Genomic DNA, 26,564 nt, shown 5'->3' on the forward strand with positions numbered 1-26,564 from the left:
CAGGCAGGAAGCAGGGGCAGGGAGAGCGGGTCCAGAGGGGAGGAGGCCGCTGTCTCCCGCTGTTCTGTGTGGCCCAGGGGCAGCGGGGACGACCCACAGCCCCTCCACTCTCCTTACATCTGTAAGTGGAGCCCAGCTCTCCTGCCCCGGGACGCCAGCCACCCTGTGTGACTTGTGCCTAGAGGGCAGCCTGTGGAGGCAGGGGCCTTGGGCCTCGAGGTCACAGAAGCCTTTCTCCTGGGTCTCCACGGCTCCATGTCCCGAGGGAGCACAGCCACCTCTGGAGGGGCTGCGTGCAGCTGGGGGGGCGACGGGGCCCTGAGATGGGACCCAGCCGTGTGCCCACAGCCATGGGGACCACGGGACCACAGGGTGTGGACTGCCGTGTCGTGGGCCTCCACGCTTCGGAGTGATTTACCACGTGGCCATCCAGACGGGGGCAGTAAGCGTTTCACAAGTATTTGGTGAAGGAAGTCGCCGGCCCCTGACCAGGAGGAGCTGCGGAGAGTGGTGTGAGTTTGAGAGAAGCTGCCGCTGAAAAGTGTCCCGGAAAATCAGCAGCACGGCAGTGACCTGGGTCTGCAGGAGCAGTCTCCAGACGCCCTCTACGCCCTGCCCTGGAGGTGAGAGGTGACTGGCTTGGATCTGGCCACTCTGGGAGGCTTTGGCCGCCACCAGGGTTGAGATCCTGGCCAGCCCAGCCCGCAGGCACTTAGCGGGGGATTTGGCCTCTGGGAGTCAGCTGGCAGATTAGCGGGTCCTGCCCTGGGAACACCATCGGTGAAGTGGGCTCTGGCTCAGGGTGCCTGAGGGCGTGGGGTGGGACCGCCCCCCCACCCCGTCTGGTGGCCTGACACTTCCCACCTGCTCACCATGACGGGCTGAGGTTCTGGGTGCAGATCCCAGCTGCTTCTTCATCTATAAAGTAGGGATGTGGTTGCATTGGGCAGGGTGAGGGACACAGAAGCTTAATCATGGGTGTTTAGAAAGAGATTGATTTTAAGGATTCGGCTTTCACAATGATGCGGGCTAGTGAGTCCAAAATCTGCCGGGCAGGCCACAGGCTGGAAAGCCAGGAAGAGTTCTTGTTGCAGTCTTGAGTTCAGAGGTGCTGGGGCAACCCAAATCCTTCCTCCTCCGGGAACTTCAGTCTTTTCTCTTAAGCCCCTCAGCTGATTAGATGGGGCCCACCCATAAGGTGGAGGTAACCTGCTTTACCCAAAATCTCTTGACGTAAAGGTTAATCATGATCAAAAAATACCTTCACAACAACCAGACTGGTGGGTTTTTTTTGTTTGTTTGTTAATTTTTAAATTTGTTTTAATTAGTTATACATGACAGTAGAAGGCATGTATGTACTTTGATATTTCTTACATAGATGGGATATGGTTTCTCATTTTTCTGAGTGTACATGTTGTAGAACCACGTTGGTCATGCAGTCACATATATGCATAAAGCAATAATGTCTGTTTCATTCTACTGTCTTTCCTATCCCCACAGCCCCCCCCCCCGTCCCCTCCCATCACTCCCCTCTACCTAATCTAAGGTAACGCTATTCTTCCCTAGTGCCCACCAACTTATTGTGAATTAACATCCACATATTAGAGAAAACATTAGGCCTTTGGCTTCGTGGGATTGGCTTATTTCACTTAGCATGATATTCTCCCACTCCAACCATCTACTGGTAAATTCCATAATTTTACTCTTCTTTAAAGTTGAGTAATATTCCATTGAATATATGTACCACATTTTCTGTATCCATTCATCTATTGAGGGACACCTCGGTTGGTTCCATAGTCTAGCTATGGTGAATTGAGCTGCTATAAACACTGATGTGGCTATGTCACTATAGTATGCTGATCACCATATTTATGTGGTTTGTCTCTGTGTCCTCGATTCTGTACCTTTGGTCTCCATGTCTATTTTGGTGTTTGACCACACAGTTGGAGCCTGACCAAACTGACACATTAAATTAGCTACCAGGGCTGTCAACCGAATAAGCAAGTCCGAGTACAGGAAAGGTGTGGGGTACGCGGTGCCCTCCTCATCCCTGGCTGCCCCTCCCCCATGAAGCATCCGATTCGCATCATTGAACAATGCTCCCGTGAGTATCCCACACCCCCCACAGGGGACAATTTGAGCCCCAACAGATTCACCAGGCCCATAGTTGAAGCAAATCCTTCCCAACAGATTCACCCCGTTGGCTGACTTCTCAGGGAATCCCAGGCTCAGCCTCCGCACACACAGAAGTGAACCTGCCCCAGCGGATGCGGGTGACCCAGCCCCTCCTCCCCTCCATCCCGCCGGCTCCACGCCAAGTTCCCAGTGCTGAAAACCTTAAGCTCCTAATAATCCCCCTTCATAATCCACAAGGCCGACAGAATCACCTCTGCACTCCTGGGTGGTGAAGGGTGGCCCTTCTACCCTGCAAGGTGCTTTGACTCCTGATAAATCATTAAAGCTCAGCTTTCCACCCACCGCCCTGTGGCCCCTGGGAAAGCCCCCCTGACCAGCCCCTGGAGACCTGCTTCCAACAAGACCCTCCTGCGAGTGGAGGAGTCCTCAGCCAAGGCAGGATCTTTGGAATGTGCACGCACAGGGCTGGGACTCTGTTTCTGTTCGGAGTGCCGGCCCCGCGAGGTTTCGCGTTTGGGTTAACCGTGGTCACACGAAGGCGGCTGGCTTCATGCGCATCAAAGGTGAAGGTTTTGTGGCCTCTTGCAGTTTGTGTCAGTTTCTGAGACTCTTGTCAGGGGGCACAAAAGGAATGTGAGAGAGAGACAGCGATGGAGAGAACGGAATGAGACACGAGAGAGACGGCATCCAAATCGCCAGGAAGGTGCAGACGCGCGCGGGCCAGGCTTACCAGGGTGGCCTGCCGGTTTTTGAGGTCACCGATCCCAGCTCTGCTCAGCGAGGTTCTGCCAAGTCAGGAGCTGCAGGGAGTCATCCGGGGTTTATCAGCTCTTCACGTTTGTCACGGAGGCTGGCCCAGGTGGCGCCAGCTCCTGGCTGGCCTTGCTCCTCTCCAGCCCTCTGCCAGCTCCACCCCAGAGTCCCAGTCGCAGGCTCACAGGGACTTCAAGGCATCAGGTGACATGGACAGGAGCTGAATTCACCACACCTGGTGTCCCCTCATGTGGTGAACTCACAGGGTCACCTCACATGAGGACCCCTGGGCACCAGCATGCTCCACAGGCGCGGAGCTCCGCTTCAGGAATCAAACGTTCAGAACCAGGGTCCTGGGGGCCCTCGGAGCCATAATTTTAAAAAGCACCCGTAGTCCCCAAGGTCATGGTATGTCCATGTATGTAGTACGCTAGAGCATCTCCCACATAACACGGCCCACTGGAGCTGGCCTTGGGCTAGGGACAAGATGGGCAAGTGGGGGACCTTGCTCACTCCGGCCACCAGGGGGAGACAAAGCGAGAACAGAAAATGCCGAATAAAAACCAGTGAAGCAGCCCAGCTCTGGAGGCCGAGGCAGGAAGATCACAAGTTCAAGGGCAGTCCCAGCAACTCAGCAGGCCCTAAGCAACTCAGCAAGACCCGTCTCCAAATAAAATATAAAAAGGGCTGGGGACGTGGCTCAGGGGGTGAGTGCCCTCGGGTTCAATTCCCAGTACAAAATAAATAAACAAATAAGCAGAAAAGTCCATCGCTATAAACTGGGCTGAGGATTTCCATTCTGGAAGGACAGCGGCTGGATACTGTGAAAAGCAGCCCATTCCTACAGCCCTGATAATTCTGGAAAAAAAAAAAAAAAAAAAAAACCACACATTTAAAAACAAAAGCGTGTGGCTCAAGCGGTAGCGCGCTCGCCTGGCATGCGTGCGGCCCGGGTTCGATCCTCAGCACCACATACCAACAAAGATATTGTGTCCGCCAAAAACTAAAAAATAAATATTAAAATTCTCTCTCTCTCTTTAAAAAAAAAATTAAAATAAAAAATAAATAAAATAAAAACAAAAGTGTGTGTTCCTGTGTGTCCTGTTGGTGCCGTTTCTCTGGAGAATCCTGCTACGGTTTGAATGTAAGGTGTCCCCAGAAAGCTCCTGTGTCAGCGCAGGAGTGCTCACAGGTGAAGTGGCCAGAGGGCGAGCGCCGTGACCTAGCTGGTCCATCCTCCTTGATGGGACCTGGGGCGACGGCAGGGGGTCGGGCGTGGCGGGAGGAGGTGGGCCACCTTGACGGAGCAGCCCTTCTCTGCCAGGCCCTTCCGCCAGGATGCTCCGCCACCTGCCCAGAGCAATGGAGTCGGCCCACTGGGGGCCGAACCTCGAAACCGTGAACCCAGAACCTCCCTCCTCTAAGTTGCTCTTGTTGGGCATTTGATGGCTGTGACAAAATGCTAACAGGTCCCCCGAAGGCCTGTCAGTGCTGGCTTGGTCCTCAGCCTGGTGGCTGGGAGGCCGTGTCCCTTGAAGAGCTGGGTCCTGGGGGAAGATCTCCAGGTCCTTGGGGCCGTGCCCTTGAAGGGGACTGTGGGCGCTGAGCTCCTCTCTCCCCTTTCGTTCCTGGCCCTGAGGTGGACAGGCGTTCCCTGCCACATGCTCCTCCTCCCCACAGGCCCGAAGCAGTGCCCCCAGTCGGACAGGGACTGAAACCTCCTAAACCGGGAGCCAAAGCAAACCTTTCCTCTTTGTAAATTGATCATTTGGGGTATTTGTTACAGTCACAGAAGGCCCCTGCCGTGGCTCCCGCCTCCCACACTTCTCAAAACCCACCCATCTCCTTGCTCCACGGCCTGCACCAGGGGGTTCCCTCAGGCAGGGTGGAAGCTAGCTCTTCATCCTTGTAAGGTCCTTGCTTAGCATCTGGGTGGCCATCTTAAGTGACAGATGCCAACTTAAGAGAAAGTTCCGCTTTCCCCCCCCCGAGGTCCTTTCTGAGAAAGGCTCCCCACCCCCTCCACCAACCCCACTTAACCACCGGCTTTAGGACCCACCCGGCTCTGATCCCTGAGCCTGCCCCTAGAAGTCCCCAGCCCCCAGCCCGCGGTGCCTCCCCGTCTGGGGAGAGGTGGCCTTGATCTGTCAGCTCTGACAGAGGAGCTCTGTGTGGCTCTGCCTGGTCTCCGTCTTTCCTTTCTCGCTCGCCGTCTCCCGGTTCCTCGCTTTCCCTTCATTGGTGCTAAAACTGGATCAGGTTCCCGATGTGCCCGCTCCCCTCCTCAAGGGCCACCGAGCGTCCCTGGGCCCCGATCTGGACTCCATCAGGGGACCAGGCCTTCCACTCTGCCGATGGCCCTCTCTGCACCCACCACTGGACATTCCAGGTAAGACCCCTGCCTCTGGTTGACCTAAAAGACCTACGGGTCCTGGGAAGTGACCGTTGACCGTCTGACACTTCCGGGGTTACCGTGTGTTCGGGGGCACCCCCAGTCTCAGCCTTCACAGCCCGGCTGGTCCCTACTGTCCACTGGGTCCATAGGTGGGCTTTGATTTGGGTCCTGGGTTTTGAGCTCTCTCACCCTGGACCTAAAGCCCCCAAAACTTATCCGCTTGTGCGACCAGGTCTGGCCTCAATATCCTCTGGACTCTAAATGGCCACTTAACGGCACTCTAGGTCCCATCCTGTCAGGGATCCTTTCACCTATTGGGAGCGTTCAGGAAAAGGGAAAGAGAGGTCCTGGTCCAGGCTTCTCCTCTCTCGTTCTAAGCCCTTCCCTGCAGCCCCCGCTCTCCCACCCGAGTCCTCCCAGCTCTCACCTCCCCTGCGCCTGCTTCCAAAGGGGCAGAGACCCACCCAGGGCTCCTCGCCCTCGGACCCAGGGATGAGCCCCGACACCACAGTTCTCTTTCCAGTGAAGCCACCACAGTGACTGTCCCCTCGGCCCCTAGTCCCTTCTCTCCTCCTGCCACACACGCACGGGCTGCCGCTGCCCCACCCGCATCTCTGTGTCCTGAACGCAGGTGGCTGGGGTAGGGGTCATCCGGGTTCCTGTGCCTTTCTCTTTGTCCGATCTCTCACAGCTAGAAAAGCGGCCTGGGTCCTACACTCCAAGCCCCACCACGTAGATCAAAGCGATTCAGTATCTGACCCAGTCACAGGATCTGACCCCCCACCATGTCCCTGTGACCGTGACACCCTCCTGTCCGAGGAGCGCAGGCGAGTTTGGGAGCAAGCTAGGGATCCTGCTGATGGGTACATCAGACCTCCCCTGCCCACCTGATGGGCACTGAGGCAGTCCCTGACCCCCACTGGGATTATAATTCTCCTGGAGGAGTAACTGGTAGAAACCAATTCCTTACTTGCCTCACGGCGGGACTTGGAAAGGCGGCCCATGGGCTATCAGTGATGAAAGGCTCCAGGAAATCTTCCAAGAAAAGAATGAAAACCCTTCAGCATTTTTAATCTGCTGACCAAGGCTTTATTACAGTAACTAACCTGGACCCCAGAGTCCAGACGGGAGACCACCACTAATGACCTACGTTGTCTCCTAGGATCTCCCTGTTGTTAAGGCCAAACTCAGGCACCTCGAGAGGGGCCCCCAACTCCCCAAGCTGAGGTTCTGGGAGAGGGCAAGGATGGCCTTGGGCCTGAGCCTAAGCAGCTCCATGTTAAAGCTCCAGTCAGACCTGCAGTCTCCCCAGGCACAGCCACAGAGCCCCCCAGTGTGGCCCTCGGCACAAACACGTCACTTCTGCCCACCCTGAAAAGCTCAGGGTGAACCCTCTGGCAGGCTGCCCTCGCCCCATAAGAAGAGCGAGAAGCAAGAAAATCAGGGTGGGGACCACCAGACCAGAGGCTTTAACCTCAGGACAAATGACGTCACTGAGAAATCCAGTAGTAGCTGATAGGGACTGAAAGCGGGGTCAGAAACCCCCAAATTTAGCATAAATGATGGAGCAAGTGAGCAGACACTCAGCGCCGACACAGGTGCCCTCACCTGAGAGCCTGGTGAGGGCCTGGGCTGACACCCCAGCTCTTCTCATCTGCCTGGTCCTCTGCGTTGTCCTCACCACTGTCAAACTCTACAGCCACCTCTTGACCCTGGTGAGAGCCGCGACTTCTCCCTAAGACCGTCTCCTCCACCAACTGGCCGCCAGCTCCACCCCAGGAGAAGCTGCCTTGGCTCCTGACCTGATCTCCGTGGGCTGAGTGAGTGGGCGCCTGCTGGACTTAGAGCCCAAGGCGTGAGACTTTGGATCTGGCACTTGAGCTTATCACCCGGAGGGAGTGTCGGTCAGGAGCCTGTCGTGAGTAAGTGTGGGAATTCGCTGTGGATTGATGATGGGGTCGCAGGGCCCAGCATTTAGGATTATCATTTTCTTGGTTAAGAACCTACAGAGTGAAACTGTATGGGGTGATCTGAGTGAATAAAGCATTGAAAAGGGCCGAAGTGTGTGGACATTCTTTATTTCTACCCTCCCAACTGCATCCGTCGCACCTTTTTCCCATTCCGACAGAGTGGCCTCTAAGGTGTGTGACGGAGAGACCAGAAGGCCCGGAAGCAGAAATACCAGGTGCTCGCTCAAGCCGTCCGTCGGCCTCAGCATCTGCCCCTGGTCCACCGGCCTGTGGGAGGGTCCCTGGGGGCTGCCCAGACCCTGTTTTAAATGTGGTCCCAGGAGTCACTGGGATCGTACATGTCCCAAGCCTCACGTGCCTCTGGGCCCGTATCCTAGATGCCATCAGGAGGGACACTGGGCTGTTGACTGTCCCTGAGCCCACAGTGGCCCCTGGCCATCCGGCCCTTGTGGCTACCCTCTCTGACTCCTAGGACTGGCACAGAGGACTGACGAGGCCAGGTTCCCTTCACTCCGTGGGAACCGGGGTGACTCTGCGTATTCCAGGTGGCCTGTCTCCTTCCTCTGGACACCGGGCTGCAGACTCAGTCCTCAGGAGATCTGGGGACCTGCCACTGGTTCTGTCACCTCTATTGTGGGCTAGAGGGCAAACCTCACCAGCCCATGCAGACACCTGGCCTTGTTTGTGCCTTCGACTGTCTAGTGTCACCCACTCCTTTTTGGTCATTCCACAGTGCCCTGTCCCCTTATGGGAAGGGACATCCTCACAAAGTTGGGGCTACGCTTTCCTTCTCCCTCACATAGGCTTCCATCCAGACTCGCCTGCCGCTCCCCTGCTCCTCTCCCTGACCTTAGGGCCACCCCCTATTCCATCCGCCAGTGCCTCCCCATTACCCCTTCCGGGATGTTCCAAGTCCTTCCACCGCCTCACACCACAGCCCATTCACATCGTCTCAAAGGCCCCCTCCCTTTTCTGCCCAGTCACAAAACCCGCCATCATCCAAGACCCTGTGAAAGGGTCCCCTAGACCTACTCGTCCCCTACAACACCCCCATCTCGGCAGTAAAAAAGCCAGTGGTTCCTCGTGCTTGGTCCAAGACCTGTTCCACCAACTCTGTGGCCGGCCCAATCCGTCCCGCGGTGACCGATCCTTACGCCCTTCTCCCCACGTTCCTTCCGGGACCTCGTACTTCTCACACCACCCTGCTGCCCGTCACCCAGGAACTCCCCACCCACAGGGGCTTACGTTCCTCACCCCCTGTCACCTGTGTCTCTACAGGTGTCCCTGGTGGAAGGTCCAGCCTGACTCTCCACCTTTGAACCCTGCTGCCTCCTCCCGCTCCTCAGGACCCTTCCCCTCTCCTCCCCTCACCCATTCCTCATTGAGACTCCGTCGCCCACAAAGGAAGGGCCCTGCTCCAGGCCACATGGTCCACAGTCCCTCCTTCCTTCAGGAGGGACTTTGTGGGGTCTCCGACCTCGGCTGGGGAAGCGGCTCCCTCCCCGTGACACGTCCACTCAGCAGGCTGCAGGGGCCGCCCTCATCAGGGCCTTCACTGTGGCAAAGGGAGCCCCCCTCCACCTCTACCCGGACTCTGAACACCTGTCCCCACACTTCCCCCCACTCTGCTGTTTGGAAGGAGCGAGGATTCCTCTCCACCAAGGGAACCTCGACTCCTAATGCCCTTTACCTCCCATCTCCTCGGGCCTCGCGCTTCCCCTGCCCCGGGACTGGAGGACCCCCTGCAGGGGCACTTCCTTCCTGGCCTCTCCTCGCCACAGGCCTTCGGCTGGTCCTGCCCCGGTCACTAGATTTACTCAAGGCCAGATTCAAAGCTCTGAAACCAAACCGTGGACCAGCTTCTGTCACCTCGCCCTGGGAGTCAGCATCCCCGGCACCTCCCGACCCTCACCACCGCCTCAGTGACACCCGCGCCCCTGACAAGGGTCCAGACGCCGCCCCTCCCCAGCAGGAAGAAGCTACAGAAGATTGATCTACGCCCCTGTCCCTTAAGGGGCCCAATAACAAACAAAAAGCGGGGAATGTGAGGTCCCTGCTCAGCATCTGGACGGCCATCTTAAGTGACAGATGCCATCTTAAGAGAAAGTTCCGCTTCCCCCCCCCCCCAGGGCCTTTCTGAGAAAGGCTCCCCACCCCCTCCACCAACCCCACCCTGACCACCCGCATCAGGACCCCCTGGCTCTGATCCCTGAGGCTGCCCCCTAGAAGCCCGAGCCCCAGCCCGGGTGCCTCTCTCCGTCTGGGGAGAGGGGGCCTTGATCTGTCGGCTCTGACAGAGGAGCTCCGTGTGCTCTGCCTGGTCTCCGCCTTTCCTGTCTCGCTCACCATCTCCTGGTTCCTCACTTTCCTCTCAATCCTGGGTCCCCAGGGCCTGGCCCGCCGCGGGGCAAGGCAAACACGTGTTCCAGGAAGGCACCCGTGTGCCAGGAGTGAAGCCGTGCGCTCCCCCTTCCACGGCTCCCTGCGCCCCAAACTCTCCTCCTGCCTGTCAGAGTCCCCGCCAGGCCCAGGTGGGCTCTTTCCCTCTCCTTCCCAAATCTGGAAGCTTCCTGAGGGCAGAGGGCATGTGGCCTGGGCCCAGTCGCGGCCTGGGGTGTGGTATTTGCTTAAAAGCTGTTTGCTCAGCTAACGCAGAGTGGACGCAGAGTGGACGCCGCAGGGTGGTTTCCAAAACCCCAGCCTCTGTCCCCCAGGGTCTCTGAGAGCTAACCCTCTTCCTTCCCCTTTGACTCCTATTTTCCAGAAAATGGATCTCATTGCCTAACGCCCAGGGGAAGATGTGACAGCTGAATACAAAACAAAAATAACCTGCGTCTCCTGCCTGAATCTGTGGATCTAAAGCTCAGGGCCCAAGAGCTCCAGGAGGAACATGTGGCCCCAGGGTTTTGCAGGAAATATGGAGGTTGAAAAGGTTTCTCTGGAACTGTCAGAAGAGAGCCAAAGAGGAAAAGTGCAGATGGTCGTGGTTCCCAGGGAAAGAGGCTCTGCCCTGCTCCAATCCCCAGAGGTTCTGCATCCCTTGGCCAGGCTTGGAGATGGAGTGCACAACCCACACAACCTTACAGGGCAGCCCTGCTCATGTTTTTCTACCTGTAGAATTTGGCAAATACTCGCTGAAGGAGGACCAGCGGCTGGGGCTCCCCGCAGCCCTGATTCTGCCCAGCCCTGGCGGCGGGGACGGGCATGTTCACCTTCCGGTCCCTGCACTGACCACATCCGAGCCGTCAATCAGATTGCTCTACAGAGTGTGGATTGTCCTCCAGGTCTCAGGAGCAAGACCCCCGGCCTCTCCCCCGCTCCTCCAGGGCAGAAGGTGCCCCAAGCCCGCAGCAGCAGGAAGCGAGCGGCCCCTCTGAGGCTGCTGTCCAGGGCCTGGTGAATGGCTGTGCGGGGCTCCAGGTGTCCACGCCAGCCCTCAGTGGGCCCTGCTCAGTGGCCTGAGCTCTGGCTGGCCTGAGGTTGGGGCCCATCGAGGCAGACACTGGGGGGGGGGCACGAGGTCATCATGCTGGGACCCTCTGGAGAGGGACAGAGCTCAGCACTTGAGCTGTCCACCGATGACACCAAAGGTGGTGGTGTCAGGGTCCTGGGCTCAGGCACTGGCTCAGGGTCCAGCCCCTGGCCTGTGCCCCGCCCTCGCCCCAGGTCAACATCCGGTCCCCACAGGGGTGCCCCCTTGCTGCCCGCACCCTCGGGGCTGGTGGACGAGGATTTGTCCCCTGGCCTGCGCTTGCGACTTGCTCCCCACGGGTCTGTCTTTTCTCTCTGACCAGAAGGTCAGCGCCTGCCACTGCTGGCCGCCTTGCTGGGCCCTGGGCCAGAGTCCCTGCCGCCGGCCAGGCTGCGGCCTCCCCGACAGCTCTGCCACTCACTGGCTGGTGACCTTATCATGTTGCTGAAGCTGTGGCCACAGTGACCATCTCCTCCCTTGTCCCCTTTGCTCTCGCCATTCCCACAGCCCGTGCCCTGGACGCTGACCCTGCATTGCCAAGGTCACGGCTGCTGGATGCCGGCTCCGGACCCAGCCCCCAGGCTCAGGCTGAGGTCCTCCCTGCAACTCCCGGGGCCGCCTGTCCCTCCCGGTCCCTCCCCCGCAAGGTCGCAGTTGCAGGGTTACCTCCTCATCTCCTCTGGGCTGCGGGTGGGCGCTTCCCTCACTCTGGGACGGACCAAGGCCAGGCACAGACTGAGAGGCTGCAAGTGTTTTATTAAAACCAGGAGGGTCACCCCGATCCCGGAGGCAACGCGTGCCCAGGAACCTGGCCGCCCCCACTGCCCGGGCTTCCCCCTCACAAAGGGACATCTGCAGGTGAGGGGTCAGAGAATCCAGGCAGCGGGGGAGCTGATGGCTGGCTCTGGGGTTCAGGGGAGGGAGGAGAGGCGGCTGGGGGCGGAGGGAGGTGCGGTGGGATCTGGCCAGAGAGACATGAGGCCCCCCAGCCCAGCGGCGGCGGTCAGCAGGCCATGATGGCCGGTTCCCAGGGCGGTGACACTCCTCTGGGGCGCCCACCGGCCGCCCCCCGGCCACCTCCCCTAAGCAAGCGGACACACCACACACACACCCACTCGGCCACTAGGGCCCTCGGTGCCCACCCTGCCCCGGGACCCCAGGCCGCCTCGGGGCTCAGCCCTGGAACCCCAGCTCCTTGTACTTGGCCGCGATGTCGTTCCGGAACAGCTCCAGCGCCTTGCGCATGGCGCCCTGGGCCGCTTCATTGAAGTCCCCGGAGTGCTTGTTCTTCAGGACCTCGATGATGGCTTCCGAGATGAACTGTGGGGAGGACGAGGGGAGTGCTGGTCATCGGGTGGCCGGGCCCAGGCGGCATCGCGGCTCCCCTTACTCCAGGCCGCTCCCCAGCCCTCGCTGTGCACAGGCACGATCCTGGATGACCACCAGGAGTGTCACGGCCACCAGGAGACAGGTGCCACCACCACCGCATCACAGCGGGGGAGACCGAGGCCTGGGGGGGCGCAGCCACCTGTCGGTCGGAGCCAGGAAGGGGCGGTTGGCGTTTTGCTCCCCACTGCCACAGGCCAGGGCCGGGCACCTCCATGGCCGGCAGGAAAGGCCAGGCCTCGGCTTCAGATGTCACCCAGGTGGCAGCCGTGGAACCCAGGGGGCACGACTTCCCGCTGTGCCCAGTCCACTTTGGCTCTTGGTGGCCTGCGGTGGCTGTTGCTCTAAGGCCCCAGTTTTCCTTCTTTATCTTTCCTGCTGCTGGGATGGACCCGGGCCTCGTCCGCCCGGCCCCAGGGACCCTGTCCTGGGGGGCTGACATCAGTGCCCCCCACCCCCAGGAGACGGGACAGCGGTGCCCTGGGCTGGCTGGGGGCGCCCTGTGCTCTCTCCACAGGGAACCGGGGCTTGATCCCAGCCACGCCCTTGGCCCAGCACCGAGTGGTGACATTTGATAGGAGGCAACCAAGCGGCCAGACTGAGGTCACCCAGCAGGTGGATGGCAGAGCCCAGCGGGGACCAGGAGGGCGGGGGGGACTGGCGGCTGCCAGGGCCAGAGGGAGGCGGGTCAAGGGCAGCTGGCTCTTCGCCTGTCTCAGGCCCAGGGTGAAATGCCAAGGGGGCGGCACACCCAGAGGACACCCTGGGCCAGACACAGGGCCGCTGCTCCCGCCTTGGGCACCAGGGAGACAGGGCGAAGTTCACCTTGAGTTTCACAAGTTCAAGACAAAGTCGGAGGACAGGGTGCCCGAGATCTGGTCAGCGCCTCCCCCCCCCCACCCCCCGGGGCTCAGTCGTCCCAGCCGCTCACGGTGCTGGATGCGGAAATTCCCTGGGGAGAGAGATTAGTGATGACACAGGACAAAGTGGCACTGGGTGGGGTGCAGATGAAGCGGCTGACTTTCCCCATGGGCCTGGGGACCCCAGGAGGCTGCTTACCCTGAGCCCCCAGTTTCCTAGTGAGAAGTGTCCTGCCCGGGGCCGAGACTGCTCCTCGCCTGCCAATCTCTCTCTCCCCTCTCCCTTGGTAATGGAACACTATGTTTCCCAGCTCTCCGGGCGGACGCCATGACTAACTGGTGGCCAATGAGATATCTACAGAAGTGTTAGATGAGACCCCGGAATCCCTTAAACGTCTCAAAAGGAAGTCTTCTCTCTTTATGTTTCCTGTTTGGAATATGGATAAAGTGAGTGGAGTTCTTGCAGCCATTTTGAGCCATGAGGCCACTTTGAGGATGGATACTACAGGCTAAAGATGGCAGCGTGGAGGACTGAGCCCGGACCCCTGGTGACGGCGCGGCCCACTCTGGGTCTGAACTCTCTACCTCTGGAATGCAGTCCCCACCCCGAGGGTGTCACTTGTGAGAATTCCAAGGTGTGGCCCAGCCGAGTGTCAGCACAGCCTGTCCTCCATCAGAGCATGCACCTGTCTGCAGGTGTCCCCAAGCTCCCGTCCCCATGTCCCCTGCTGCACTGGCCATGAAGGCAGAACCAGACCCCAGCGCCGGCCCTCGGCCCAGCCCAGCTCAGGAGGTCACCCGCGGCTCTGCCCAGGGCTCAGGGCTCTCTCCCTGTGAGGATGCGGGGTCTCTGAGGGGGCCGCTGCCCCCCACGTGGCACCCAGCCTGCATCTGACTGGGGTGCGGGCGGGGCCGGGCGTCCGGGTAGCGGCACCCTCAGGGCTCAGCCCTCCTTGTGGGGAGGGGAACCGAGTCCAGGGAGCAGGACGGGCCGCCCCGAGCCCGCCCGCCCGCCCGCCCGCCGGCCCTACCTCCAGGTACTTGATGGGGATCTTGTGCTTGGTGGCGTGCGACTGGGCCAGGGGCTTGATCTCCGCCTCATGCTGCCCCTTCTTCTTGAGGATGCCGCCCAGCGCCGTGAGCACCGTGGTGCCGTGCTTCTTCAGGTCCTCGGAGGCCTTCATCTCGTCCTCCGACTTCAGGTGCTTGAACTTGTCAAACTTGTCCAGGGTCTCAGGGTGCCCCTTAAAGAGACTGAGGACACACGGAGGGCTGGGGTCAGCTGTGGGCATGTGCAGGGGGGCCTGCAGGGGGCCGGACTTGAGTCTAGACTTGGACCTGTGCCACCTCAGGCAACTCACTGCACCTCTCTGTGCATCTGCTTCCCCATGCAGGGAGGGGGAGATGGAGGGAGAGACTGCCTGCCCCGGGGCAGAGAGCACAGGGCCACGGGGCACTGCATCCAGCTTTGCCCGCCCTGCCCAGGGCGCTGGTGGCTGAGTGCCCACTCTGGCCAGGCCCCTGCTGGGCTCCGTGCCTGGGTTTCCCTTCAGGGCCACCAGGTCATCGGCCTTCACAGCTGGGGAGAGGGGCCCAGTGGGGTGACGTCACACACACGCTGGGGACCCCGGGGGTCCCACTCCTGAGCCAACTCCGTGGCCCTGCGGCTCCGCTCCCCGCACCTCCCCGTCCCTCTCCGACCCCCCAGGGGCCCTGAGCCACCCGCTCTGGCTTCCCGCTGCAGGAGGTGGGGGTGGAGGGGCCTCCCCTGGCGGAGGGAGCCCCGTTCCACCCCGCACAACGGGGACCACAGAGCCAGGTGACCGGCACGGGTCCCACGGCAGGTTGGTGGCGGAGCCCAGACCCAACCCAGTGCTGGCCCGGGTCCCGGCCTCTCTCCTGGGCCACACCCGAGATGTTGGGGGGCCCCGTCTCCCGCAGCCCCCTCCCATCTGGAGCCTTCTGTTCCTCCAAGGTCCCCCCTCTGCGGTTTCAGGCTCGGTGGCACCTGGCAGCCCCCTAAGTGGTCCCTGGGAAGCACCCAGCCCTGAGGTCTCTGTCCCAGGGTCCCGGGGCGAGCTCTGAGCTCCTCTTCTCCCCCTGAGATGCCGGCTGGTTGCCCGAGTCTCCTCCCTAGTGAGCTCTTAGCTTGTGGTCAGCTCCGGCCCCCAGCTCCTCTTCGTAGGGACCGTGCTCCCCCTTCATCCTGTGGCCGGGCAGCTGGTGACTGTGACCCTGGTCCAGCTCCTGTCCAGCCTCGGCAACCTGACCTTGCAGCGTGGGGCGTGGTGGCTTCTGATTTGGGGGGAGCTCCCTGGCCTGGGAGCCCGGCCTCGGGGAAGCCGAGGGCCGTGGAGCGCTCCCCAAGGACAGGCTGTGCGCTCGAGCTGGGGTACGGGCAACCCTGCCAGGGGGGTCGGTGGCCAAGTCTGCTTCCCAGGGTGCAGGTAGACCACACCCCACACACCCTGGGTCCCCACCGGTTCCCATCGTGCTCACCCACGCGGGGTGGCCTGGGTGTGTCTTCTGAGTGTGAGCAAATAGCATCTCATTAAAAAGCCTTGGGAGGCAGGTCATTTGACAGGTGAGGAGACCGCAGGAGGCCCGAGGGGCTGGCTGGGATTGTCTGTGTCACACAAAGACACCGATGTGCAATCTGCTGTGAGCACGGGCACACCCGTGGGCACAGAGGTGCACGCCACTGTCCCCCGGCCAAGCACGCAGCGCTCACGCCACCTGCACCCCACGGGGACGGGGGCAGCACCTCCCCCGGGAGCCTGTCCCCCCAGAGCGCCAGTTTGTCCACAGCCATGACCAACATCCCTACGTCACCCGGGACCCTGTCCAAAGCCACATGCGTCACTGACGGCTTGTCTCTGGCACCTTTCTTCCAAGGGTCCCTGAGCCACTGACTATTATTATCTGGTGACAATGACCCTTGGATTCCTGGTGACGATGCAAGACTTGGCACCCACAGAGGAGGCTCAAGGTCACTGAGGGAGATTGCTTGGGACAGGAGCCGGCCAAGGAATGGGTGCCCGAGGCAGCAGGGGTCTTGGGCATTTGGAGAGTCCCCCAATGTCTAGGGGACAGAATCACAGAAGCCAGGTTCTGGCCTGGCCCTGTGTGGGAGGTCCTGTGTGGCACGGAAGAAGTCACTCAGCCTCTCTGGGCTTTGCCAGCAGAGTTGGTCTAGATGATCGTTCAACCTCCAAACGCCTTTCCCACGCTCCACCCTCCGCTCAGCAGCAGAGACAGAGGAGCCCGCGGTTCCTGGGAGGTGCGCGAGGGCAGAGCTCACGGGGCTCTGCTAAACCACCCTGGTACCGCGGAGCCTCCGGCCCCATCAGCCCCGGGTCCTGCAGCGCGGCAGCCCCGGGCAGCACCTTGGAAACTGACCGAGGAGGCCACCTGCAGGGGCGACCGGGCACCTTCCTCAGTGGCCCAGAGCCCGGGCTGGCTGGTCACGTCCTCGGTCCTAGCATCAGCCCCCTCTGCTGAGCCACGGAAACCCTTCACGTTCCACGGGAACAGGAGACCCAGAGAGTGGGCAGGAACCCATCTCCCCGTGGCAAGACCACAGGGCCAGAGAGCAGAGTCCTAAGAGCAGGGAGGCTGAACTGAAGGTCCTGAACTTCAATCCCAGCCCCCATCTCACTAGCTGTGTGACTTTGGGCAAGTTACTTAACCTCTCTGTTAAACATGGTGATTACAACCTTGACTTCATCAGGTTGTTGTGAGGCCTACATATGGCACACCTCCCGCTGGCCTGGCATTCAGTAGGCGCTCTATAATTGTTTGCTGTCTGCCTCCCGTCATTATCGTGTGGCCATCGTCATCAGGAATCTTAGGGCCTGCCCTCAGCTGGCCCTGACTGCTTGGCGCTCCCGGGCTGTCCCTTCCCTGTAAGGTAGCAGTGGCCACCAGCGGCTTAAACAACAGAAATGCAAAATGAAGTGAGCAGGAGGGGAGCCGGCGGGTGGCCGAGGGGCCCCCAGCACCTGATGGAGCCACGTGGAGATGAACAGACAGAGGAGGCACCGAGGCCGGAGGCCGTCGAGGCCGGAGCCCAGGGCTCAGAGTGAGCAGGCAGGAGGGGCTGGGCCGGAGCCGCGGGGCTGGAGTGGCTGGACACTGGCCTCTGAAGGCCCCGGCCCCGGGCTCCCGTGAGCGTCCAGCCTGAATCTAGAAGCCGTGGCCGCTGCTGCTCAGGCCCGTCCACCTACGGCTCGCAACCAGAGAGGCGTGACCTTGCCAAGGTCAGGGAGCGAGACCAGGGGCCCGAGGCCAACGTCCTGGACAGTTGGCGTCCCCCCCAGGAGGCCCCACCCTGCCCCCCAAGCCCCGAGAGGCGGGGGCAGCGGGCCAGGTGCCAGCCCAAGACAGACAGGGCGCCACGCCCGCTGGGGCCTGCCAGGGGCCAGCCTGGGCGTGGTGTCTTGCCCCTGGCTGCTGGCCGCTGGCCGCTGGCCCCGGCAGGCCTCTCTGATGCGCCCTGGAAGGGAGGAAAGGTCTCCAGATCACGTAACACCCGAGTCCCCTTCAAGATGTCCAAGTCACTGCTGGGGGGCCGGGCCACTCTGCCGCCTCCCCGGCGGCTCCTGCCAGCCCTGCGTCCTGAGAGCAGGACAGAAGACAACCCCTCACTCAACCACTAGGGAAACAGAGCCCAGAGAGGGCCAGTGAGTGCTCCAAGGCCACACAGGAACTCGGTGGCTCGGGGTGGACGAGAGGTGGGGAGCATTGCGCCATTCAGGTGGGGCCTGCTGCAGCCCAGCAGTGGCTGCCAGTGACAGGGACAGACACAGGGGAGTGGCTTCCTTCCTACCACCAGGGCTCCCAGATAACCTTGCTGCTGCAGGGCTGCTCCCCGGCAGGTGGGAGGGGACGCAAGTCCCAGGGAGGCCAAAGGTCATCTGAGAGGGGAAAAGTGTTTGCAGATTAAAACGGTGGCAATCCCCTTTCTGCCAGAGAAGCAGGTCTGCCCACCAGGCGGTGGCCGAGGGAGGGGACCAGGAACACAGGGGCTAGAGTCAAGGCTGGGGGGGAGTCCTGCTGCAAGCCCCAGGACACCCCCTTCACCTAACTCGGGACTTGGGGTCGGTATCTGAGGAGCTCCTTGCCGAAGGCAGCACATTCTTGGAGACCACAGTACCCCTCACATGGGGACCTACTGTACGTCACGGGTGACCACAGCACTTTCAAGGTCCCTAACATCTAACAGCATCTCTAGAACTCACTGCACGACAGGAACCACGCCCGGCCTCCTAGGTCGAGCATCTTATTCAGCTCTCTCTAGTCTGTGATGTGGGGTTAAGACCTCTCCCCCTTGTACAGGAGAGGAATTTGAGGCTCAGAGAGGTTGAGTATCTTCCCTAAGGTCACACAGCTGCTCTGCAACAGATCCACGTATGCATCCCTCCCCTTGGAAGTCATGCCTTAGCTTTGACATTTCATGGACTTTAATGAGCTTGTGGCTCTGGGGACATCCTTCCCCTCTGGGTCCCCTTAGTAAGTGAAGTGGCGAGACAAGATCGTGCCGGGCCTTGGCTAGCTCTGCGTATAATTCTAAGATTCCCCCGAGGGGTTCAGGGCTTTCCCGGCTGCTGACCTCCCCGGGATGGGTGCTCGTCCTCTCCTGAGCCGGGTCCCTGACTCTTGAGGCAGAGAAAACCGCCTGTCTCCGGAGCCAACTGGTCTACCCAGGGCCGCCTTCACCTTCAACCATGTCTGAGATCTCTGGGGGGCGCAGGGGCCCGGGGCCCTCCCGGTTACCTGATGAGGACTTGCTGCCCGTGGCCGGCGAGGTCGGTCTCCACCTTCCCCCAGATGTTCAGCACCAGCTGCCATTCCGCGTCGCTGAGTCCCATGGCACTGAAGACACAAGGAGCAGGTGCTGTGGCCCTGGGTGCTGTGGCCCTGGGTGCTGTGGCCTGGCTCGGGTGGGGGCTGCCGGCCCGATGGGCTTTTATACCCCCTGCTGCGGCCGCGCTCCCGCCCCCTCCCCTCCGCGGGGGTCTAATCTCTGCCTTCTCCTGCCTCACATGGGAGCTATTTTGGGGCAGGTGCCATTGTGGACAGGGCCAGGACAGCTCAGGCCACGGGGAGGGCTGGTGTGGAAAGGGCCAGCGGGAAGGGCACAGCCAGGCCTCTGCCAGCGCCGTGACACCCGACGCTCCCTCCCGGTCCGTCCCCAGCTGGGCACCGGCGCCCACTGGCCCCAGGACTGCCCTGACCCCGGCAGCCTCCGCGGGCACGTCCTGGATGCCCCTCGCCCACCCAGGAAGGTGGGAGGAGCCCGGTGCTGTGTGTGCAGCCAGCTCAGGGCAGGTCCCGGCCCGGGCGGGGGCTCCTGGCGTCAGGCCTGCCCCGCGACCGGGCGCTCGGGTCCTCCTCAGGGTGCTTGGCCTCCTGCACAGGTGCTGCCCGCGGCCCGGCTCTGGTGCTCCCGTCCCCAGCCTCTCCGTGACAGTGGCCGGCTCTCGCAGAGCCCACCAGGGGCCAGGCCCCTTGGAGGGGAAGCTGGTCACACGGCGGCTGGCGGCAGAGCTGCCTTGGGAGCCGGGCTGCCAGGCCCCACTTAGGTCTCGAGGGGCAGGGGCCCCGCTCCGTCCCCCGCGCAGCTCCTGGGCCCCGCGTGTTCACTGAGTGGGAGGACGGCTGGTGGCCTTGCCAGAGAGCCCAGCGCAGGGACAGGGACTCAGTATGCATCCGGGCACCCCCTCCACACCCACGGGCACCAGCCACCACCGCCCATTCGTCTCTCTATATGTCACCGACCCCCCTCCTCCTCCCTCCTCCCTCCTCCTCCCTCCTCCCTCCTCCTCCTCCTCCCTCCTCCCTCCTCTTCCCTCCTCCCCCTCCTCCTCCCCTCCCCCTCCTCCTCCCTCCTCCCTCTTCCTCCCTCCTCCTTCCTCCCTCCCCCTCCTCCCTCCTCCCTCCTCCTTCCTCCTCCCTCCTCCTCCCTCCTCCTTCCTCCTCCTCCTCCCCTCCCCCTCCTCCTCCCCCCTCCCTCCTCCTCTCCTCCCTCCTCTTCCCTCCTCCTCCCTCCTCCCTCCCCCTCCTCCCTCCCTCTCCTCCCTCCTCCCTCCTCCTTCCTCCTTCCTCCTTCATCCTCCCCCTCTCCTCCTTCCTCTTCTTCCCTCCTCCCTCCTCCCTCCTCCTCTCTCTTCCCTCCTCCTCATCCCTCCTCTCTTCTCCCTCCTCCTCCCTCCTCTTCCTTCCTCCTCCCTCCTCCTCCCTCCTCCCTCCTCCTCCTTCTCCCTCCCCCTCCTCCCCCTCCCTCTTCCCTCCTTCTCTCTGCCTGTCCGTCATCTGTCATCTCTCTGTCCCATGCACAAAATGTCGGACCTTGGCTGTGACATGCTGGGAACAACAGGATAAGATAAGACCCCTTCAGCAGGCACAGAACCCATGTGCGGTGGCCAAGGCCTTGCCAGGCACCTCTCCGTGTCTTCACAGACGGCCTTGTCCCCTGTGACCACTGTGGTTCAGAGGGGCGAGCACAGGTGGGCTGTCCAGGGCGTGCACTGCAGGGGTCAGCAGCGATGACCACCTCGTAACTCTCCTGAAGACCCCTGCCCAGCACGGCCCTGCTGAGGCACAGGACCTCAGGGTTCTCCCCTAAACCTGCTGTGGGTCACAGCTGGTGGGCTGGGGCTGGCCCCTGACGGAGGCCTGACAGGGGTCTGTGGCCTCTCAGCCCTGCCAGTCAGAGGCCCCCTCAGAATGGGAGCTGCACGGCCAGCCAGTTAGGGCTCGAGGGTGACCATGAGCTGCTGCCTCTGGGTGACCCTGGTGTGGCCCCCCAGGGTCTAGTCACTGCACTGCAGACTCCCGATGGTCAGAGCCAGCACCCCTCAGGCTGCGCGTCTGGCACCCTTTCCCGGGGACCATGGTGACCGCGAGCCAGCAGACGCTGAGACTCCCTGGCAGTGGGTCCCCCTAGCGGCGCCGAAAGAGCAGACAGAAGTGGCACAGGGACCCCAGGGGCCCCGCCTGTCCTTCCAGTCACTGAAAAAGGAGGCCAGAAAGAAGAGGCTGCGATGGCTGCCCGAGGCTGGTGGGGCCACCTGTCCCACAGCCCTGGGATCCGGTTGACACCCTCAGCGCCAGAGCAGTCAAGCAGTTTTCTGTCCCCTCCTGCCTGTGTCCCCTGAGAGCCGCGGGCACCCCGAGGGGTGGGTTGCCCGAGCTGATCATCTCCAAGTCCGGGCGCTTCTCCCACCCCAGCCCGTCGTCTGGGGACAGCCTGAGTGTGCAAAGTCTCCTCCTCGCGTCAGGAGGCTGTCACCGGCCTGCAGGCCCCCGTTAGCGGGCTGCACCTGGAAACCCACGTCTGTGGAGCTGACCCTTTAACCTAATGGGGGCCAAGGCCACGGCCACCACCCGCTCAGGCTGCAGCAGAGTGGATGCTGTGGCTACCGGGGTGGGCTGCTCTGCGGGGGGCTGTGGTCCCTGGGACAGACAGCGAGGCCTGTCCCCCTCCTGGTTTCCCTCTTCCTATTCCAGAACACGGTGAGTCCCCAAATCTGAGCGCCGTGGAGTCAACCTCAAGCCCTCAAATTCTGAAGTCTTCTCCCTACAGGTCCTCCGCCAGCTCTGGGGTGCTCCCGGGGACGGCAGGTCACCACCTAAGCCTTAAAAATGCTTCCTTCTATGGAGTCAAAGCGTTCCCTTCTGCCACCGCCACCCCTCGTCCAGGCTCTGAGGGCCCCGGGGCGCCCGCAGGTCCACCTGAGACCCTGCTTGTCCACGCTGACCATGCCAGACCCTGAGAACCAACCAGGCGAGGCAAGTCACCAGCTGTCACCAACATGGCAGGCGCCCCTTGGCTGGGCTCCTGGCCTTTGGAGTGGTGGTCATTTTAAGTGTCATCTAAGCTCAGGGAAAGGTCCTGGCAGAGGGTCCACCATCTTTGGTCTCTGGTCCTCTGCACAGAGAGCCCTCCAGCCCCTCGGGTGGTGTGAGCCTGGCCCCGTGCTCTCCAGGGCTGAGAGTCCAGTCAAGGTGGCCTCTGAGTCTGCCAGTCTCTAGGAGGCCACAGCTCCCTCTGGCACAAGAACCCAGTGCCTCCGCCAAGCCCAGTGCCTGGGTCTGGCCGCCTCCCCCTCCCCCTCTCCCTCCCCCTCCCCTCCCTCCCAGGCTGGGCCGGGCTCAACCTCCCCAAGCAGGCAGCACCCCACACCCAGCCTCCTGGCAAGGGCACCCTCCTGGGCCAGCGCCAGGCCAGGACTCGGCTTAGGGCTGCACTCAGTTGGCAGGACCTGCCGGAGCCCTCGGCAGGACAGCAGGGCCCCGGGCTGCTCCAGACCCCCAGGAGCCACCCACCGTGGCTCTTCTCCAGGCCCCATACTGACCAGTCCTTTCTCCGTCTCCCCAGCTGTCCTGTGAGCTAGCCAGGGGCCAGGGCTGGGGGTGGGGAGAGTGTCTTCCAGAGGCCGAGGGCGCAGGGAACTAAAAATACAATTGCATGGCAAGGCCCCCCCGCAGGCCCAGGGGCTTACTGCAGGAGGGCTGGCAGGACAAGGGACAAGGGCTCCTTGGGCCCAGGGAACAGGTGTGGCCTGGGACACAGTCTTCCCCTCCCAGGCCCTCTCAGCCTGGGGGCTCTGTGCACCCCTCCTTCCAGGTCCCTGTGGGGGGAACAGCGCCCCCCGCAGGAATCCTGCTTCCCCCCCATGACCTTCTCTGCCCTCTGGCCTCAACACTGGCCCAACTTCTCATCTCTCTGCCATTTCTGCCCTGCCAGCCCCTTGCGTGCAGGGTGTAAAAGCCACAAACACCCACTGGGGATTCACGGCATGCCAGGGCCCTGAGCCTCCCCACGGGGGACATTGTAATTCCCACTTACACATTAGGAAACTGAGACACAGAGAGGTTAAGAACCTTGTTCAAAATCACACAGCCAGGAAATGTCAAGGCGAAGAGGAACCCAGGCGGTCTGCAAGTCTGGAAGGGGCCTAATTTTCAGACCTTTTGCCTCTCGTCCCCTTGAGACTACCTATCAAAGGAGCAGCCAATAAGCTCTTTTAATGCTTATTTTATTGTACTGAGTCCCCCAGGGTCTTGGCTTCCTGTGGGGGTGGGCAAACACTGACCTTGGTGGCCTTTCCCGGGTAGCCGACAACTGGGGGCCCTGCTGCCACCTAGTGGCCACAAGGAGGACGCCCACCTGGGCCGCTGGGTCCACCACCGTGCGGGACTCACCAGCGCTCTGGGGGGGGGGGGGGTGTCTCCAGGCTCACGGCGCCGGGCTTAGAAGACGAGGGCTGCCTGCCCAGGTGTTAAAATAATTACACCTGCCCAGGTGTTAAAACCCTGGGCTCTCCAGTGTGGAGAAGGGCAGGCGCAGGCGACAGCGGCTGCGTGTGCAGTGCGCGCGGGCGGGGGGCGCCCGCAGGTCCCTGGGGGCGCCCCGGGGAAGGGACTGGGCAGAGGACAGCCACCAGGAAGGACCTTGTGTGCCAGTAGGCACTTGGGGGCTCCGAATGGGCTCTTCTGTCCCACCGTGCCTGGGCTCACCTGGCAGGTGTCGCTTTATGGGGTCAGTGTCGGGGAAGCAAGGTGAACACCTGGCCCTGAGCCCTAGGAGACAGCGAGAGGGACAGATGTGCAGGCAGGGCCCCCCCACACCCGCAGGGTGGCTGGGGGTGGGGTTGGCAGTCAGCGGAGAGTTAGAAGAGGGCCTTGCTCACGCTAGGCGAGTGCTCTGCCACTGAGCTGCAGCCCCAGTCCCAAGCTCTCTATTTCTGGGATCCTGGAAGAGTACCCTAACTTTCCAAGGACTTTGTTTCTTTCATCTGTAAAGTGAGAAGTTTTTAAATAATGACCATCTCAAATGCCTAGTGAGGATTAAAACAGAGAGTGCGGCTACAGCACTCAGTGAGGGTCCCGGTATGCAATAAGTGCTTCATAATTGCACATGTGGAAGGTACAAGAAATCGTGAAGGAGGAAATAATTAATCATTAGTTCTACCAAGGAACACGTCAGGGAAATGGTGACCTGAGCAGGGTTTTGAGGAATCAATAGGAGTTTTTTTTATGAGCAAACTGAGGAAAGGTTATGATAGAAGGAAAATTCTGAGATCTCCTAAATTTAGTTACCAGGGCCAGAGGATGAAGGGGGAGCGATAAGGGAAGGTAATCTGTTGGTGGTCATGGGCAAACCAGAAATACACTGCTTCACATTTGTTCATGCCCGTTGAAACCCTTCAGCCCCATGTGGCTGGCCACTAGGACCACTGGCCCTGTTCATGGGTCAACATTCCTCACCCTTAGCCCCAACAGATCTGGAAGCAACAGTTGCTTCCCTTTACGGAGGATCCTCCCATCCCAAAGCTTCCCCCGCTTTGCATGATCCCATCTGGGGCCAGGGGAAGTTGGGTGTAAACCGTTATGTTTCCCTTTCCCAGATTGGCCTTCTAACAGTACTCTTAGCCCTTGACAAGTAGCGGATGTAATTCCCACACCATCCAGCCCTGCAGCCAGGAGCCGAGGAAGCTTGGCGGGCGCCCGGAACAGCCCAACACACCCTTTTACTCACAGATCTTTTAGAATCAAGAATTTTGGTTTAACAGACTTTTTTAATATTTATTTTTTTAGTTTTAGATGGACACAATATCTTTATTTTATTTTTCTGTGGTGCTGAGGATCAAACCCACTGCCTCACGCATGCCAGGCGAGCGCGCTACTACTTGAGCCACATCCTCAGCCCTAACAGGCATTTTAAACACAAGGATCAAAGCATTCAGACAGAGAAGTTGGTATGTCAGGACTGGGTTTCGTTGTGGGTGACAGAAAACCCAGATTAGTGCTTCATTAGCTTGAACGAGGCCTTGGGTTCCATCCCAATACTGCAAAAACAAACTAGCAAGCAAAAGTCCCAAGGCGTGTTTTCAATAAGAGGGTGTTATCATCTCTCTCATGTGGAAGTCCAGTGATAGGTGGCCCACTCTGGTAAGAAGCACCCCGGTGTCAGAGACTCTACACATGGCTACCACCTCCTGCTCCAATATGACTCCAGCCATCACGTCCTCACTCAGTCAGCAGAACAGAGAAAGGGGTGAAGAATGTTGTCTCCCTATCTTTTTTTTTGGGGGGGTGGGGTATAGTGGGTACCAGGGATTGAACTCAGGGCACTCGACCACTGAGCCACACCCCCAGCCCTATTTTGTATTTTATTTAGAGCCAGGGTCTCACTGAGTTGCTTAGCACCTCGCTGTTGCGGAGGCTGGCTTTGAACTCACGATCCTTCTGTCTTAGCCTCCTAGGCTGCTGGGATTGCAGGCCTGTGCCACCACGCCCAGCTGTGACCCCTATCTTTAAGGACACTTTTCCAGAAGTAGTTCCACCTCTTGCTGCACATCTTAGGGCCACAGCTTGCTGTGAAGGAGGGTGGGATATGGAGTCCTTATTTCTGTGTGGTCGAATCCCCAGATAAAAATTCTATTACTTAGGAAGAAGAGAAGAAGGCAAATTCAATGACAACGAGCAATTTCTACCACAGGGGCATAAACTAGCCCTTGCATGTAGGAATACAAAGACGTTTGTGCTTCCTGGTATAGACAGGTATTTCTGTCGTGGAAGAGGAGGGGAGAAGGGTAAAAATGCAGCCGTAGGATTAGACAGAGGCCTAGCTCCAGCCCCTGGGGGCAGCTGCCTGAAGGTATCTCCCAGGGAGACCCTGGAGGTGTGAGCAGGGAGGGCACCAGTTGGGAATGAGGAACAGAGAAGTCAGTCCCAGGGCAGGAGACATTTCCCCCAAAGTCTGTTACAAAAATGTTCCTCCTGCAGCTAAGGGGGCTGGGGTTGGGGCTCACCGGGAACATCGCACCTGGCCACCTAGATACCCCCTTTGGCCTTTACTAGGCCAGTTCCATCACATCGCTGACTGTTTGCCCTCCTTAGTTCTGTGACATTTCAAAGTACGATCTTGCACCATCTAAGGACATTTGGGGCGACACCGTGGGCAGTGATGGGCTGCCTAGACGGGGTGGATTCTAACGGGGCAGGGCCGAGGCCTGTCTGTCCTTAAGCCCTTTTCTGTACCTCCGCTCCGTCTGCATGTGCTTAGAGACCCAGATTCTCAGCATCGCTTTACAGTTGCCGGTCTCCAGTCGCTGCTCTGCGCAGGCTCTGCCACCAGCCCAGGGCGCAGGCGACCCCACCCAGGTTTGATCCCACCCAGGTTTGTGTTCGTCATCACAAAAACAAGCCCACGAACAGCAGTTCTCAGAAGGTGCCTGGTTGCTCCGTGGCTGAGGGCTGCAAAGCCAGGTATGAAAGTTGTACATATTTTTTCTTTGGATGTAAAATTTGCGTCCAACGGACGCACACACGATGCACACACCTGATGCACACACCTGACGTCTACACTCGCAGGATCTTCCTCACTGCCTGCGCCGGGGCAGCCCAGGCAGTCCCAAGAGAGCGAACACTGTCACCAGCCACAGAAGTTCCCGCGAGCCGCGTCCCGGTCACTCCGGCCCCGCCCACCTCCCCTCCTCGAGGCTATCGCTGTCCTGATTGGCTGGGGAGACAGGTGCGCAGCGCCAGCGGTGGGGACGCCGCCGGCCGGGGTGGGCAGGGGT

General features: G+C 60.6%; 1 protein-coding gene across 1 annotated transcript; it reads right to left on the reverse strand.

Moving 5' to 3' along the window:
• Window positions 1-11,462: 11,462 nt before the first annotated feature.
• On the reverse strand, window positions 11,463-19,048 carry Mb (myoglobin). Its single transcript, XM_076855102.2, has 3 exons — window positions 18,748-19,048; window positions 14,004-14,226; window positions 11,463-12,046 (listed from the first exon to the last, which is right to left on the reverse strand). Exons 1-3 carry the CDS (start codon window positions 18,840-18,842, stop codon window positions 11,900-11,902), a joined length of 465 nt encoding a protein of 154 aa, XP_076711217.1. The 5' UTR covers window positions 18,843-19,048; the 3' UTR covers window positions 11,463-11,899.
• Between the last annotated feature and the right edge of the window lie 7,516 nt (window positions 19,049-26,564).

The sequence above is a fragment of the Callospermophilus lateralis genome, chromosome 4, assembly GCF_048772815.1.
Source record: "Callospermophilus lateralis isolate mCalLat2 chromosome 4, mCalLat2.hap1, whole genome shotgun sequence".
In the NCBI taxonomy this organism is placed as follows: domain Eukaryota; kingdom Metazoa; phylum Chordata; class Mammalia; order Rodentia; family Sciuridae; genus Callospermophilus; species Callospermophilus lateralis.

Coding starts and splice junctions, on each gene's coding strand:
- Mb (XM_076855102.2), bottom strand. CDS start 18,842: ATGGGACTCAGCGACGCGGAATGGCAGCTGGTGCTGAACATCTGGGGG. Junction 14,227..18,747: donor GGGCAGCAAGTCCTCATCAG/GTAACCGGGAGG, acceptor GTGTGTCCTCAG/TCTCTTTAAGGGGCACCCTG. Junction 12,047..14,003: donor TCCCCATCAAGTACCTGGAG/GTAGGGCCGGCG, acceptor TCCTCCCCACAG/TTCATCTCGGAAGCCATCAT.